The sequence below is a fragment of the Miscanthus floridulus genome, chromosome 5 (genome assembly GCF_019320115.1).
Source record: "Miscanthus floridulus cultivar M001 chromosome 5, ASM1932011v1, whole genome shotgun sequence".
Lineage (NCBI taxonomy): Eukaryota > Viridiplantae > Streptophyta > Magnoliopsida > Poales > Poaceae > Miscanthus > Miscanthus floridulus.
In genome coordinates, this window is record NC_089584.1 from 28,372,551 (window position 1) to 28,390,342 (window position 17,792).

The window sequence follows — 17,792 nt, forward strand, 5'->3', positions numbered from 1 at the left end:
GACGACCGACGACCGAACCCAAAGAACTGGAACCGAAAATTTCGGTTAGTTGTTCGGTTCTCAGTTCTCGGGAACTGAATTAACTGATCAAATTTCGGTTTCTAGGCTCGGTTAACCGAAATAACCGAAGGAACCGAAATTCACAGACAAGTCCAATAAACCTTACAACCTAGACCTAATGCCAACTTAACCCTAGATATAAAAGGTAGATGACACCCCCTCATAGCCTTACACCCTCACATTTTTTAAATCTCGACATTGTGTTTTTTTTTAAAAATTTTTTTCTATTTTTCTATTCTTTTTTTCTGCTCGTGTAAATCCTCGGTTAGTTCGGTCGGAACCAGAACCGAACCGAACTAATCAAAACCGATTTTACTCGGTTCCTAGATTGTGAAGAACTGATCGGTTTTTATTTATAGAGAACCGAATTTGTATCATAAACCGAACAACCGAACCGAAACCGATCGGTTAACCAAACGCCCAGACCTAGTGGCGGGCGGCAGAGCGTAGGAGAGACGATGAGGGTGGAAGTGGGCCGCCGCTTCTTTTTTTTTTAAGGCAAAGTGGGCCTCCGTTTGTTAAGCCCGGGCTGCCACCGGAAAGGTGAAAGTAAAAGATGGGCCAATCACCACCGCACATTGAGCTAGGCCATTTCATAGCCAAAAGCCCATTCTCGGCTCAGTTTAAATATCGTGAAGTCTAAAAAAGTTCACGTTACCTCCTCAACTTTTGCGAAAGTCCGTTTTTCCTCCTTGAACTTCAAAACCGGGCAAAACACCTCCCTCAACTTTTAAAACCGTTCATCTTAACTCTCTGGCCCTGTTATAAGCAGTTTTGAAAGTGGTTTTGTCTTTTTCTTTTTTATTTATTTTGGTTGAATCTTTAAAAAATCATAGTAAATCATAGAAAAATCATAAAATAGAAAATCTAATTTTTTTAAACTCTACATGAGTAGATCTACATGGTAAACATATAATATAGTATGCTTTAGTACAGTTTTTGTTGTGGCTTTAGATTTATGTTTTTATGTAATTAATTGGAATAATTAATAGCTGTAGTTTCTATAGTCCAATTGTGATGAAATTTTTATGGTGAGCTAATTATTGTATGATTGAACTATAGTAAAAATTTCATACTCATTCGATCATGTATAGCTTAGTTATAGATTTATTTATATTTAACAAGCATAAACCTAAATAAAATCTATAACTAAGTTATAAATGATCCAATGAGTATGAAATTTTTACTACAGTTTAAACATACAATAATTAGCCCACTATAAAAAATTCACCATAATTGAACCATAGAAACTGCAGCTATGAATTATTCCATTTAATTATAAAAAAGTATAGATCTAAAGCCACAGCAAAAATTTTGTACTAAAGCATGTCATATTATATATTCATTGTGTAGATCTACTCATGCATAGTCCAATAAAATTAGATTTTCTATTTTATGATTTACTTTGATTTTTCAAAGATTCAGCCGAGATAAATAAAAAAGAATAAGACAAATCTGCCTTCAAAACCGTTTATAACAGGGCCAGGGAGGTAAGATGAACGGTTTTAAAAGTTGAGGGAGGTGTTTTGCACGGTTTTAGAGTTTGGGAAGGAAAAGCGGACTTTCGCGAAAGTTAAGGGAGGTAATATAAAATTTTTCTTTTGAAGTCTATTAGGTGCGTTACAATGAAAAGTATAATTTGTTGTATGGTGTGTTTTCATTGGATTTAGTTAGGCTTAGTTCAACTTTAAATTAATTAAATTTAAGGTCCATAATAAATGTTAGTGGAATAAAGAATCTAGTGTGTGTAGGTTCAGTAGCCAGCTATAAAATAAGCTATTCTGTAGCCACCTCTATTTACGATAATTTTATATACTAATTTACGATAATGTCAATACATATTTACGATAGTTGGGTTACTATAACATATGAAGATATTTACCATAACAAGGAGTTACTATAATCTCATAAATTAACATAGTAATTATCGTAACTCAAAGTGGCTATAGAATAAGTTATTTTGCAGCCAGTTACAGGATAATATATATATATATATATATATATATATATATATATATATACACACCTTAAAAAACGTGGACAGCTTTCGTCCAACCAAACATCGTGTGCGTGACTCTCAGGAGTCCAGGTTAATCGTGTGCGCGCCTCCATGGCCCAACCACCCCCGTCCGCACAGCACAAGACTCCGAGACGAGTTTGAGTTCGAGTCGATAAAACATAAAACAGAAAAACATGGAGTGTGTGCGCCTCGAAGGGATCGTTGTCCCATTCAATGTTTGATATATGTATGGAGTATTAAATATAAACTAATTACAAAATTAATTGTATAGTTTACGACTAATTTATGAGACAAATTTTATATTTTTTTTATTTATTTTGGTTGAATCTTTAAAAAATTATAGTAAATTACAGAAAAATCATAAAATAGAAAATCTAATTTTTTTGGACTACACATGAGTAGATCTACATGGTAAACATATAATATGGTATGCTTTAGTACAAAGTTTTTATTATGACTTTAGATTAATGCTTTTATGTAATTAATTGGAATAATTAATAGCTGCAGTTTCTATAGTCCAATTGTGATAAAATTTTTATGGTGAGCTAATTATTGTATGATTGAACTGTAGTAAAAATTTCATACTCATTCGATCATGTATAGCTTAGTTATAGATTTATTTATATTTAACAAGCATAAACCTAAATAAAATTTATAACTAAGGTATACATGATCTAATGAGTATGAAATTTTTACTATAATTTAAGCACATAATAATTAGTCCACCATAAAAATTTCACAATAATTGAATCATAGAAACTGCAGCTATGAATTATTTCATTTAATTACAAAAAAATATAGATCTAAAGCCACAGTAAAAATTTTGTATTGAAGCATGTCATATTATATGTTCATTGTGTAGATCTACTCATGCAGAGTCCAATAAAATTAGATTTTTTATTTTATGATTTTTTATGATTTACTTTGATTTTTTTAAGATTCAGCGGAGATAAATAAAAAAGAATAAGACCAATCCACCTTCAAAACCGCTTATAACAGGGCCAGGGAGGTAAGATGAACGGTTTTAAAAGTGAGTCTTTTACTTATATGCCATTAAAAAAGATGGTCTAATCGTCTATGTCTCTAAAAAGTTCGATCTATCGTCAGTGTCCAAGCTCGAAAAATTTTTCTCTCTCACGCCATTCTGTCTATTTGCAGCACTAACGGTGTGAAATGTGGGTGGCAAAGGACTTGAATGCCCCTAGAACTTTTGTTTCTCATGTGCCACTGCCTGCTGGGCGGCACCGTCCTGGACCTATCCATCAACGGCCTCACCGGCCACATCCCGGCGTCGCTCGGAAACCTGACGTCGCTGCAGGAGCTTTAGCTCAGCGTGAACAAGGTGTCCGGCCTGATCCTGGCCGAGCTCGCGCGCTGCACCAACCTCACCGACCTCAAGCTCGACAACAACCAGATATCCCTGATGTGCCGACTGTTGCCTGAGCCTGACGCTTACCATTACCATTTGAAGGAAGTGTACGTCTCCTAGCTAGCTTCATGGGTACAGGTAGGGATGAAAACGGTACGGATATTTTTTCGACCGTATTCGAAACCGAATCTGTTTAGAAGGGTTGAGATCTGTCCGTATCCGAGTCCGGATATCCAACATCCGATACCGTATCCGTATCCGAATACTCAAATCGTATATTTATAATGTCGATATCCAATCGTATCCTATCCGACATAGTTGACACTATCCGTATTCGAATCCGAATCCGGACAGAAATATGAAAACAAATATAATATCGGTGATATCCGTCCGTATCCGATCCGTTTTCATCCCTAGGTACAGGCGTACAGCCATGGCACATTGGCTTCGTCTCCCCGCCTCATTCCCCTTTAGTTTTGCGTGGGAGCGCAGGTCAGGTCCGACGCTTCAATGTTGTTCTCCCAACGGGGCATTAGGCGCGATTTATTTCCTCGTCTGCATTGTTGACAGTCGCAGCAAGCTTTGCTGGTGCCATACCGTGGTTGGCTTTTATAGACACCTCGCTGTTGACGGACAACCCGCACCTACCTAACGTAGAATAAAAATGCAAGCGCACTATCTCCCTAGGGCTGCCTACGTCCGTCTTCCAAGAAATACACTCTAGCCTGAACATTTGGTTCACTACAATTACAACTGATCGCCGACTCATCAGGGCATCCGATGGTCGGCAAGAAATATATATAGAGAGATTGATGATTTTTCGGTTTAACGCTATGCATGCATATGTTACGTACTCCTACTCATTATTGCCGATTAATCATGTCTTGGTACAGCACAGCACAAACTAAGCTGCGTCAGGCTCAGGCAACAGTCGGCACATCAGGGATATCTGGTTGTTGTCGAGCTCGAGGTCAGTGAGGTTGGTGCAGCGCGCGAGCTCGGCCGGGATCGGGCCGGACACCTTGTTCATGCTGAGCTGAAGCTCCTGCAGCGACGTCAGGTTCCCGAGCGACGCCGGGATGTGGCCGGTGAGGCCGTTGATGGACAGGTCCAGGACGGTGCCGCCCAGCAGGCAGTGGCACATGAGAAACAAAAGTTCCAGAGGCATTCAAGTCCTTTGCCACCCACATTTCACACCGTTAGTACTGTAAATAGATAGAATGACGTGAGAGAAAAGTTTTTCGAACTTGGACACCGACGATAGATTGAAATTTTTAGGGACATAGACGATTAGACCATCTTTTTTAATGGCATATAAGTAAAAGACTCTTTAAAAGTTGAGGAGGTGTTTTGCACGGTTTTAGAGTTTGGGAAGAAAAACGGACTTTCATGAAAATTGAGGGAGGTAATGTGAAATTTTTCCTTTGAAGTCTATTACGGAAAGTATAATTTGTTGCACGGTGTGTTTTCATTGGATTTAGCTAGGCTTAGTTCAACTTTAAATCAATTAAATTTAAGGTCCATAATAAATGTCAGTGCAATAAAGAATCTAATGTGTGCTTAAAAACGTGGACAGCTTTCGTCCAACCAAATATCATCAGCCTATTTAGTTGGCTGGTTCATATCGTTGCTGGTTCGTGAAGAAGTACTGCTGGCTGGTTTGTGTGAGAGAAAAATATTGTTCCGGCTGGAAATTTATGATCGTTTACGACAAGCCACAGCTAGGGGTGAAAATGGTACGGATATTTTTCCGACCGTATTTGAGACCGAATCCGTTTAGAGGGGTTCAGATCTATCCATATCCGAGTCCGGGTATTCAACATCCGACACCGTATCCGTATCTGAATACTCAAATCGCATATTTATGATGTCGATATTAAATCATATCCTATCCGACATGGTTGACACTATCCGTATTTGAATCCGAATCCGGACAGAAATATAAAAACAAATGTAATATCAGTGATATCCGTCCGTATCCCATCCGTTTTCATCCCTGGCCACAGCCAAACGAACAGCCTGCATGTGCGTGCCTCTAAGAGTCCAGGTTAATCATGTGCGCGCCTCCATGGGCCCAACCACCCCAGTCCGCACAGCATCAAGACTCCGAGACGAGTTCGAGTTCGAGTCAGTAAAAAAGAAAAACACGGAGTGTGCGCGTAACGTTTGGATACGAGTATTAAATATAGATTAATTATGAAACTAATTGTATAGTTTGTGACTAATTTGCGAGACGAATTTTTTAAACCTAATTAGTTCATGATTTGACAATGTTTTGCTACAGTAAACATGTGCTAATGACGGATTGATACTTACAGATTATGTAATTTGTTTTTTTATTAGTATCCAAATATCCTATGCAACATACTCCCGATATATCTTTTAAATTTTAGTCACTGAATCCAAACACTTTTTAGTCGTGTGTATGCCTCCATGGGCCCAACCACCGCCCGCGCACAGCACCAAGACTGAGTCCGAGACGAGTTCCCGTCGAGTTCGAGTAGGAGGGAGACATGTTCTCTTCTGATGTTGGCAGACATGTTCTTGATCTATAAAAGCCGCTGCGGTCGTGATAAACTCATCCGTCTATTTACAAGGTGCACGCAAATCAAGGTCACCAGACCTTTTGCTCGTTCGTAGGGTTCAAGATGAAAAGACTCCAAAGAAGTATAAACAGCAAATGAATAGTAAAAGTTGATCTCAAGTTTTACACAGAATTCAAAGGTTCCTAATAAAAAGTGTATTGTTAGCTTCTTCTCTTTTCCCAAACAATGCACAAATTGACTGAAACTTATAAAATTTATATAAAAATAAAATCAAATCCAGAAATTATAATTCAAAGTTTGTTAGGTTCCTTTTCAACCAGAGAGTGTAAGGTGTCATTGCGCATGAAATAAAATCCTGAAAAGTCTAAGGGCATGTATATAAACTATATATGTACAATCTGCTTTAAAGTCAGTTTTAAAAGTTTAAAAATTGTCAACTTCAAAGTTAGAAATATAAAATCTACATGTGTGGAACGAAAGAGGCTCGATGTCAGGGCCATACTCGATCTGCAACAGAAGAATTGACATATGCGAGAATTATTTTGAATACGATAAAAAAACATAAATGCATTTGGAAATAGTTTAAGTTACCAATACAAAATTGTTTAATACCTTTTTATTGTTTTTTGCAAAATGATCAAATCCTTAGCTTAGATGTGAACAAAATTCATGGTCACCGTGCAACGCACGGGCATATATCTAGTGAACTGCAAATTGGACAGGAGATTGATTGAATTTAAATATGTGGTTATCTACTTTTATTGTGAGTTTATGAAAGATGTAAAGCAAGCCACGTACTGGCACGCCCATCTTGATGGAAACGGGTCCAGCAGTCAGGCCTTGATAATGGAAGAGTATGGAACGACAGACGGAGATACAAAAGATGGCGGAGAGTGAGAGGAAAGAAAGAGAGAGAGTTTCGTTGGAGTACCAATAAATATGCTCGTACGTTATAATGAAAAAAAAGTACCAAATATTTAAGAAAAAAACAAGGACCGAAATAATACATATATCTTTATATTTTACGCTTTGTATAAAATTTCGTCTAGAATTGTGCTTGAAAAGATATTTGCTAGACTAAACTGAACAACCAACTTCATATTTCAGTCCACCGTTTGATTGATTGAACCATATCAGTTGAGCAAGGTTGTAACAATAGGATATGTTCTATTTCTAATTAGAACTGTACCAATAGTTTGGTGATGAAAAAATATATTTTTTAAAGAAGATGTCAAGGGCTTAAAGGCGTATAATCTTATTATATTTATTATTATATTATTGTTTATATTTATGGGGAATGGCTAAATTAGAACAGGAAGTTGAAAACTGACGATCGAAGTGGATGCTTATAGAGCTTGGAAAAAGAACAGATGAAACCAGTTCAAATAGGGACCCGTGGAAAAAAAAGAGTATACCTAGCCCGGACGAACCTTCAATTGGATTGTTGTTTTTGTTGAAAAAGATATGTATGGTTGGGGCAGCGTTCACGACGGCTACGGTGTGCTCAGGACGTTCAATGCTAGCGCACCAATGGCTTTTTATTCGGGCTGTAGCTGCTCAAAAGCACTGTACCTACAGTATTTTTGTATCTCGATCTGACAGCAGCACCTCAAATGGTTTGCTTTAAGATATTAGCCGAACATGTCACTATTATTTTTTTGTGAGTAACCGATATTATTCTAACTCGTGGAACGTGCATGCGCACGGCCAGCATGCCTAGGACAAGAACTGGCGCAGGTGATAGCGCTGCCTCTCTCTTCTTAGCCGTGCAGTTTGCTCGTTTCTCCTTTTTCCTTTTTGGTGTGATGTGATTTGGATTGTTTTGCTTATTATTGATTGATTCTAAGCTAATCAACCTGGAGGAGTACTCAGTCTCTTGCCGGGGACCAACGCCAACGCATCTTGGTAGGACTGGTCTTTTTGTCGGGCACAAACTTCAGATTACGGGCATCAATTATGTTATGGGAAGAAAAAAGCCTGGTTGAAAGAGAGGCTTTGCTATACATAAAGTAAAATAAGATTTTGTCTAATTTATTTTCTATTTAAATTAGGATTTCTATTTCTATTCAGTTTATTCATGCTCGGAGAGATCTATTTATAAGACGTTTTTCCTTCCCCAGCCTGTTTTGAGTATTGTGCAAACCACATAAGAGAGCCTATGCAAGAACTGAACATGAGTAAATTGCACTGTACAAGTCTAGATAATCCACAATGTATATCTATGCAGTAGCAAAAACTTAGCCAGAAAAATGGAAATGACATAATTTGCAACAGAGCGAGTAAAATGTAGATCGATACAAAATATTACAAAATCGTTCAATACGTACGGTCATTAATAATTGGAATTGGAAAAATCACATGCGGAGTATTTCTTTAGTATAGCTGTAGAAGAGTCGGTTCAATTCAATATAGAACGTCTAATCGAGGACCAAAATGAATATTCTAAAAAACCATATTTATCATTAATAATAAAAAGGCAACGGGTTTGTAACAGAGCGAGTAGAATGTAGATTGATACAAAATATTACAAAATCGTTCAATATACGTACGGTCATTAATAATTGGAATTGGAAAAATCACATACGAAGTATTTCTTTAGTATAGCTATAGAAGAGTCAGTTCAATTCAATATAGAACGTCTAATCGAGGACCAAAATAAATATTCTGAAAACCATATTTATCCTTAATAATAAAAAGGCAGCGGACAGCAGCTTCGCCGATGCGTTCCGTGACGCTGCGCATCTCAGCGCGGGCCGGCTTGGATCGAGTTCCAGAGGGAGAGAAACACGCGCAGCAAAGAGGTGGAGGATTTTGACTCCGACACGAGATGGAGTTGAACTCCGACCAAAATAACTGTTTAGTTTTGAGTTTTTGATAGAAGAAAACTCATCTAAATATATTACCGTACGAAAATGAGACGGTCATCATGGGTCACAATTGAAGATTGTTTTTTACGTATTATTGTGGAAGTAAATTGGAAAGTATCCGTCTCCCTAGTCCGTACGCGACTCCATTGCTTATCTTTTTCTTTTCCTTTTTAGTTTCCTGAGCACTTGCTCTGTGCTATTTTTCCCGTAATTTGTGTACTATTTATAAATTCTTGTCCCTCCTGTTTCTTTGGTTTGGATTCCTATTCATGTTACTCGTTATGGATGGATCTATTCGTATTAGGATTTCTATACCTATCAAGGCCCCGTTCAGCTTGCTGAAACTTATCTGAAATTGACTGAAAATACTGTTCTGGTTGAAATGTTGTGAGAGAAAAACAATGTTCCGACTGAAAAAAGAAGCCGAACAAGCTAGATTTAAGGTAAGCCGAACGGACCCAAGTTGCATTAAGATTCCTGGCATATGTCATAAATAAAACAGCCGAGCTTCGACCACCGGTAGTCAGGGGAGAGGCGGATGAAAAAAAAATAGTAAATTTGTTTGCCTTTTTTATTATTAGGGATAGATTATGCATATTTTACCTCTAATTCTTGCCTCCGTAAAATATGTATCCTTGCATCAAACTATATAATATATAAAAACGTCCTTGTGTTTTTCAAGGTAGTTTCCACATGACGCGCACGACATTGATGTAGTGGTTGTTTTCACATTTCATCGCTTAATAATTGGACATTGTTTATTATAAAGAATCTCCTTTTTCACATATTTTTTCTGTCCTTAAATAACTGTCATTTTTTGTTTTCGTATCGTAAGTTTGACTGGATTTTATAAAATGCGTGCAACATTTGTATCTCCAAATAAATTTATTATAAAAATAGATTCAATGATATATCTAATGATATTAATTTTGTATCATAAATATTAATAATATATATATATATATATATATATATATATATATATATATATATATATATATATATATATATATATATATATATATATATATATATATATATATATATATATATATATATATATATATATATATATATATATAGTCAAAGTTGTTTCTCGGAAATTTTTCGAGAAGCAAAGATGACAGTTATTTGGAGATGGAAGGAGTAGCTACAAATGGTAGCAGGTGGGTTTAGGGTGTGTTAAGCATAAATAAATCATCCAAAATCAAAACCAGACACAATGAAAACCTGTGGGTGCAATTCGAAAACCGCATTGGCAGGTTTTGGGTGCCCGTTGGGTTTGCTCGTCAATGTGTCCTCACCTCATTGGTTCTCAGGCTCAGTGCTTGTAACTATAGTGGCCTCTACCCAACTATTCGTTATGGAGTGCACCACACCACTGGCAACTATGCCATGTTGACCACTGCATCTAGGGATGTCGAATGCCGCTCGTGTGGCATCCACCATGCGCCTGCTGCCAGGCACCTACGCCCGTGGATAGTTTGCCTACACTGCCTCTAGCATACTGCAAGCACTCGGCTGGAGGATGAATGGTCGATGGCAAATACAATGATGTCTGCCACATGTGTGCATAGGGTGTGAGGATGTCGAACGGTCTAATGGGTTGATAAGGAGTCTAGGAGGGCACATGGTTCCCACATGTTCAAGGCCCATACGCATGTCCAAGGGTAGAATCTTAAACTACCTCCTAACTTAACCACTTCTTAGGCTTGATCAGCAAGGGCCCTTTGGTGAAGAATATAATAACACACACTCATACAAAACTTGGTGTGGAACCCATGGATCACACATCCATGGGTCTCATTGCCACCCTACTCATCATTGCTAACAAAGAAATGCACAAGCAACAGCATTCCCAAGATTAAGGAGTGAAAGTCCCAGTTTAGTTTTAGTAATTAAGTAACAAAATTAGGTGAACTAGTGTGTTTCATGTGAGATGAATAGGAGATTAGTCCACAAAGCTAGTTGAGCAAGACATGAAGGCCATGAAGGTGAAATGGCATGTAACGCATGTGTTGTAATGAGTCAACTAGTGAAGAGTTGAAGATGAGAAGATCAAAGATGATGATCAATATGATGAGGTGAAACATATTGCATACGGGATATGAAGTAGTCTCATATGACAAGGTGGTGAAGATCAAGGCAAGACTTGTCTATGATGGGCCATGCAAGGGTATAGGGCAAACTAGAGGCTTGAGCACGACGAACCATCAAGGCTACAAAGTGCGAGAAGATTCTTTAGGGTTTCATTCTATCCCTAGGACTCTCCAAACACCCGGATCAATGACCTCTAAGTAGCAGGACATTCTAGCACGCCAATAGAAGTTAGTGGGGCCTACTAATATCCATTCCAACCACTCTAAAGCATCTTTAACTCAACAACGGTTAAGCCAAGATCCAACTTTAAGCCAACCGGATCTGATACTAGTTGAATGACCGTGTCACCTAAGAAGGGGATAAATTAGGCAACTTAAAAACTAATGGCCTCTAAAACCTACTTATGAAAACCTATGGAAGATAATATATAGATGTGCATTACGGTTTTGCCAAGTGTTGCTATCTCTAACGTAAAATAGGTTCAAAAATAGGGCTAGGCACTTCTGAACCACACAAAAAAAAAAACTGAGCCAAAATGTCGATTTTCTTGTTTTCGGTTTTGGCTTTCGTTTCAGTATATGAAAAGTCCGGTTCTTGGCTTTGGCTTCGGTTCTAGGACCTAACTAAACTGAGTACCCGTGGGACCAATCCTAGCCCCACATTCCACTTGGATAACTCATTGATTTACTGATTATTTTTTAAGAACTATCGTAGATGCTCTAACTTCCTAGTCTGACATCATCAGCTAAGAACTGGGAATATAGCACATAACAGGAGTTACATTTTTACATGTTTCTTAGGTCATGCGACTTGAGAGCTTTGATTCCTAACGTATGTGTTTGGATGAATGCCTTATCATTCATTTATACCTGTTTTGGATGAATGGATGTAAGGGACTGGTACAGTGCCCGTTGAGATTGACACAAAACAGTACCAATCCAAAGGAACTGACCCAGTCACCACTATAACGTGTACCATCAAGTTTGGACCAAATTTCACAAAATCGCTCTGCACATGCTGCGAGGAACAGGGACAAGTCTTTACGAAAGACACGTTCCCGAGGCTTCTTTCATATCGGGTGCCAAACCATAAAAGAACACGGAATGTGATGATGCAAACAACCATTCGAATAGACCTAGCATAGTGACATGTCAAGTTTGGGGAAAAAAATTACTAGGTTCACACAAACGCCAATTCGGGGAGATTTCTGCTAAGCAGATAAAATAGTCATACAGGTTAATATTTTTTATAGCATTTCAGTGTAGTTCATTGGAAAGCAGCTTGTTACAATGCCTAAATTCCATGGGAACAGCTCCACAGTCCGTTGCGGTTGTAGACGCTGCAAAGGAAGCAACTGGAAAAGAGTTCTGCCTATATACGAATTCTTACCTCCTCAAGCTACATAACAGCAATAGGTGCTAAAGAGGGTCTAAGTAGAACACCATTGACACTGATTCCTCACACAATCGCCCTGAAAATTTGGAACGGCTTTTAGGACTCAAAAGAGGAATGGAGCATTTGGTCAACATTTTCTAATAAGACAAGGCTCCCAAGCCAGTATCTATTGCCAGTCGCAGCTCTTTAATTAGCTTACCTAGTAGAACATTAACTTACCATTATGTCAATTGCTCAAGCAACAAAATGACTACCTCTAAATACATTTGAACTGCAGGGCTTAACATCAAAAATCTAAAATGGGTATTTAACTCAATAACTCACCACTAGTCAACAGTTAATATCGCCCATAGGTCCTCCCAAGATCATCATGCCTCTCATGCTGAAACTCACCATATGCAGCATGAGACTTTGGGGCTGAATAGCTATCGGAAGCATATGGATATGTTCTCTTTGAATCCATTGGTTGATGTGTAGCTGAAATATGTGTTGTCCTCTGCTCAAAACCTGGATAGCCAGTCTGTGTGTATGAAGGCTGTGCTTGTTGTTGTTGCCTTTTAAAGGTTTGTTCAAGAAATTCTTCCCACTTCCTTGAATGCACATTCCTCATGGTAATCACTCTCTCCATGTAATTTTCTCTAATCACTCTCAGCGACTGCATGACAAAGGATGTTGACATCAAGAAATGATAACAACAAATGCACCAAATGCACAGAGTTACTATGTCATGTAACTGGTACATATCCACTAGTGGATATTTTTGCTAGAGGGGAGCACATTACAAAACATGAATTGAGCAAACATAACAAAAGGCACAAACTTGACTTCAGTGAAAATAATTATTTGTGACATAGCCCTTATACAATAAAAAGTAAAGTAAATTCCACAAACCTACCACTATTTTGGTCTAATTATCACAAAATTACAACTTGTGGATTGACATCGCTCGAAATACACCTGTTTAGACCTTATCATGGGCAGCGAGCACAACAAAACTGACCTGACCTGTGCACCTGATGACTCCGATTTCCAGGCCAATATGATTGTCAGGTCAGGCTGGAGATCCAATATTTGACCAGAAACTAGATAAAATCTGACAAATACTCAGACCAACCCATCTCTGGGCTGAATTATTTGGCCTAATTACAAGCTCGTGCTTGAAAAGTTTACAACAGTTTTTTTTTTTCAAATCCAACCTGAAATCGGCCCAACCCAACAAATAAACAGGTCTATACTTATACTATGCATCCATGTCAGCAAAGCTGTTTGCTAGGCAACCTGGTCCTATGCTGCCTAAGTGCCTATTATGCTTAGGGGAAGGGAGCAGGAGCAAGAAATGGATGCAGATGCTAACGTGGATGTGCAGGAGGGTTAATCCAAGTGATCTGCCACAGACATGGATCCAACTGGCCAGGAGCAGCAGACCTAAAAAGTGGTAATTTTGTGAAGAACCCCCAAAGTAGCAATGGGTTTTTGAAATGGGCTCTCAAGAAGTTGTAGCTTTGTGAGTTGTGCAAACAGACGACAGTAGCAGTAGGTTTGTGAAATTTACTCTAAAAAGTAAAATGACTTTTTCCTACAACCAGAAGTTTATTGTAACTAAAGGATCCAAAATTATCAGGTAAAAGAACAGTGCATTACCAATGCCATGTTCACACTGTAGATACATCAAATTTCAAACAAGGTAGACTAGAGATAGCAACTCATAATGGAACCACAAATATTAAGTAGATTCTATCCAACTCCAAATCTCAGTTGAAGAAGTTAGTAATTCAATTGTATGTGTAGTTACTCCCAAGTCCCAGTTCAAAGTAGACATGGCAAATAATACAAGACAGCAAGACTCTGCAGCCACTTGGTACTCTATTGTATGCTTTAGATCAAATTAACAGATCCCAAATATTTTGACCTAAAATAGAACACCCCAAGCTGCTTGTTTTATGTTCGGGTGAGGTCAATGTTGCAATATTACTTCCTTTCTCATACTTCAAGTACTATGGTCATACAATAATCTAATACTTCCGGATCCTTATTACTTTATTGTGTGTGTGTGTGTGTGTGTGGGGGGGGGGGGGGGGGGGGGGGGGGGTGGGGCAGACTCTTTCTAGTCATGGATAAAACATAAAAGATAACAGGGGTAACAATTAGATACCACCAGAAAGCATCACATAGTAAAATATGGATACAGAAACGAAGTGACAGTCATGGTAACAAAATAAGCTTTACCTCTCGATGCCTGTGGTTCTCTTCATCCTCCTCTTGATCATGAGCTCTAGCTAATTGTGTAGCTTCCCTTTTAAACTCCATCTCAAGCTCTTCCAAGGTCTGTTGGTGGGATGGCATGTCAAACTTAAGACTTGATGAATAGGCATCTGCTCCATGCCTCTCAATTCCCCAGTCACTGGGCACGTGTGAAGCAAATTGGTTATTCTCGCCATGTGTTCTAGGAAATTCATCAAGATAAGAGGTATGGCGTGGAGATTTTGATTGGGCTGGACGGCCTTTTGCTCCGAAGTTGGCATGAGCTTCAGCAAAAGGAAGAAGATGCAACATATCGCATTTTAGTTCCAGATAGCTAAAATTGTTTCACACCTAAGTAGACTTTATTGTATAGTGAAAGGAGGAATAATGCCATATGCAATACACAAATTGCAGGCTATCCAACTCATATAGTATGATGTGTTCAAAACACCCTTTCTGACCAATTAATAGGCAGAAACACTTCAGATTCGGGCAATATTCGAGATAGTCTTGTCTGAGCGATAATCAAGGAGAAACGCTTCATCACATAAAGCTTGAACTTACCTTGAGCTGCAAAAGGACCAAACAAGTAATACTCTAGCATGGCAATAACCAACAGAAAAGGGACCAAAGATATTTTTCTTTAGCTCAAATTGTCATTTTCTTCTGCCTCCTAATGCTCATACAATAGATGATTATACCAGTGTGCCTGAGCGCCCTACCTTGTGGAGATCCTTTTGAAAACTTGGGCGTATTGTTGTGTAAGCGACCATCTAGATGCCTCTCATTATAGTATCCTTTACTTTGAGAGCGTGATGCATTTCTTGGACTACGGGACCATTGAGAATCAGAATTTCTTGGGCTATGTGAGCGATGAGAATCAGAGTGTCTGGGGCGAAACTCAGTAGTGTTTCGTACAGGCGATCTAGAGCGATCCGGTTTCGGACTGCTTGGACTATGTTTGCCTTTACCCTCTTGAATAATTTTATGCACAGCATCGACACCTTTGGCTAATATTAACCTATCCTTTCCACTGACAAACAGGAACTTCTCATCCATTCTGATTTTACACCCTACATCACTCTCAATCTGGCTTATTATCCTCTCATTGAAAAGATCCCTGACTTGCTTATCCCTTGCTGGAACTCTTTCAAAAAAATCTGCATTTCTCCTATTTGCCCCAAGTGTGGAGGGACAACCCTGTACAGAGAGGAGATGTTAAATGAAGAGCACGCTTTGACATTTTTATGATAACATTTAGCAAGGGAAGATAAACTCAAAAATTAAGTATATACAAAGTTCCATGTACAACAAAGCAGAAAGAGCAACATACATGTTACACACCAAATAAAAAGGGCAAAATACAAAGCAGATAAAAGAAACTACATCTGCAGGAATTTCCTGTCAAGTAAACATGGCCTACTTTCTAGCTTTGCTCAAACCATGGAGGACAAAATGCAAAAGATAAAGATGGCAAAATGTGAAGTACAATTTAGTGCATCAATTCTTATGACTTGTATTGGCATATACTGCTATTAAAAAGGACGAAGCCTTTCTTATCATGAACTGTGACAACAAAACAAACCAGTCTATCAACTAATCCCAGCACTTCTTTGCAGTTGAAGCTTCATATGATGCTGATTTAAAAGAAACATACTGCTTAAATTCACTAGGATCAGTACAGCACTGCTATGAAGTTGCTAACGCTACCAATAATATAACAAACGCCAGGAATCCTTGTATATTCTTTACATGTCTTTATTTTGATATACTTCCATGCAAGTTCTATTTTCGATAGGTAGAAGAGTACCTGAGTAAAATGGCCGGAGTCTCCACATATTTTACAAATCATTTCTTCCTCCTTCCTCTTCTTCCAGTTCCTTTCTGTAGCCTTAGCTTTAGCCTCCCAGACCTTAGCCTCTCGGCTAGTGAAGTCCGTAGGAACAGCATTAGGATCCGGGGCCTCATCTTCATCATCGGACTTATCACGGGTCAGGGGCCTCTTCTCAGCATTTACTTTAGGGGTCACACTATTTGCAGCTGATGCAACTGGGCCGCTGTATGCTTTCCCATAAACTTCATTGAAAAGTTCATCATCTATTTCAGGACTTGGTTCTCTCGCCATTAGCAGAAGAATATATACTCAACCTACAGTAATTGCAAACCACACGAGGGGAAACAGAAATAAATTATTTCCCAAGGAAAATGAAAATATTTTCCAGATACATTGAAGCTAGGAAACCAAAGGACTCCACATGCATTAGGGCACCATTGACCATGGGTGTACACATGTTCACCCAACGATTTTTTTATTTTTTGGCAAAAACTCGAAGTTAGTTGGTATCTTGTGTATACTTAACTTGGTCAGATCCGAATACAAAATACCTTTACATTAGGGTTCGGGGTGCTCGGTTTCGCACAGCAGGAAGGCAAAAGAAGAGGGGCGGGCATACCTGGTGTGCAATCGTCGCTGGCGAAGACCTGGCGAAGGGCGGCGGCGCCCCAGAAAGGCCAGAGAGAGACGGAGAGGGGAGAGGGGCTGAGGGGGAGGAGCAGGAGGAGGAGAGCGCCCCAGAACACACACGCGGGTCGTACCAACAAGGTCAGGGGCAGCGTCAGGTCAGGCGTGCGCTTTGCATCCACCCTCGCCCGCTCGTTGCTCGAAGCCTCGACTCCTGGCAGGCCCAAGCAGTCCAACAGAGCCCACAACGGCCTATGCCCCTCTTCTCTCGGGGTTTGGGCCAGTTCGGCTAATCCAGTAGTGGCCGGTTTCGGCCGATTCAACAGTGTTTTATGAGACAATAAGCTAAAATAAATTAAAATAAGCTGAAAAATAGTATTGCGCAAAAACATTCAATTTAACAAACCCCCAAACCGTCCGATTTTACCTCTAAGCAACTTTTTAGCTAACGTGGTGCCACGCCAATATCTTACATGGCACCACATCAGTCATAAGAAAGGTAAATCAGACCTTTTCGATAGTTCAGAGAGGCAAATTAAACTTTAGCAAAAAATAAAAGTATTTTCAGAGAATATATCCAAATATTTTATTTGTATTTAAAAATATAAAATCCGATTTGGCCTTAGATAATTTAAATGGACTTAGAGAAATATGAAACTAATTTTTTTTTTCTAAAATCATGCTCTATGACTCCGTTCCTCGTAGCTAAACAACGACCGCAAGCCTCCTCAAC

The 17,792-nt window shown here is 38.8% G+C and overlaps 1 protein-coding gene across 1 annotated transcript; it reads right to left on the bottom strand.

The window, feature by feature from the left end:
- Positions 1 to 12,173: 12,173 nt before the first annotated feature.
- LOC136451856 (uncharacterized) lies at positions 12,174 to 17,210 on the bottom strand. The gene is made up of 6 exons (XM_066452543.1): positions 17,052 to 17,210; positions 16,409 to 16,746; positions 15,321 to 15,798; positions 14,584 to 14,882; positions 12,682 to 13,012; positions 12,174 to 12,433 (listed from the first exon to the last, which is right to left on the bottom strand). The coding sequence occupies exons 2-5, from the start codon at positions 16,721 to 16,723 to the stop codon at positions 12,695 to 12,697; spliced, it is 1,410 nt and encodes a 469-aa protein (XP_066308640.1). The 5' UTR covers positions 16,724 to 16,746; positions 17,052 to 17,210; the 3' UTR covers positions 12,174 to 12,433; positions 12,682 to 12,694.
- Between the last annotated feature and the right edge of the window lie 582 nt (positions 17,211 to 17,792).

What these genes read in the sequence shown, in the direction of transcription:
- LOC136451856 (XM_066452543.1), bottom strand. Translation starts at nt 16,723, where the DNA reads ATGGCGAGAGAACCAAGTCCTGAAATAGATGATGAACTTTTCAATGAA. An exon ending in ACTCCGGCCATTTTACTCAG is followed by an intron (nt 15,799 to 16,408) that starts GTACTCTTCTAC and finishes CTCTCTGTACAG; the next exon opens with GGTTGTCCCTCCACACTTGG. An exon ending in TTCAAAAGGATCTCCACAAG is followed by an intron (nt 14,883 to 15,320) that starts GTAGGGCGCTCA and finishes CTTTTGCTGAAG; the next exon opens with CTCATGCCAACTTCGGAGCA.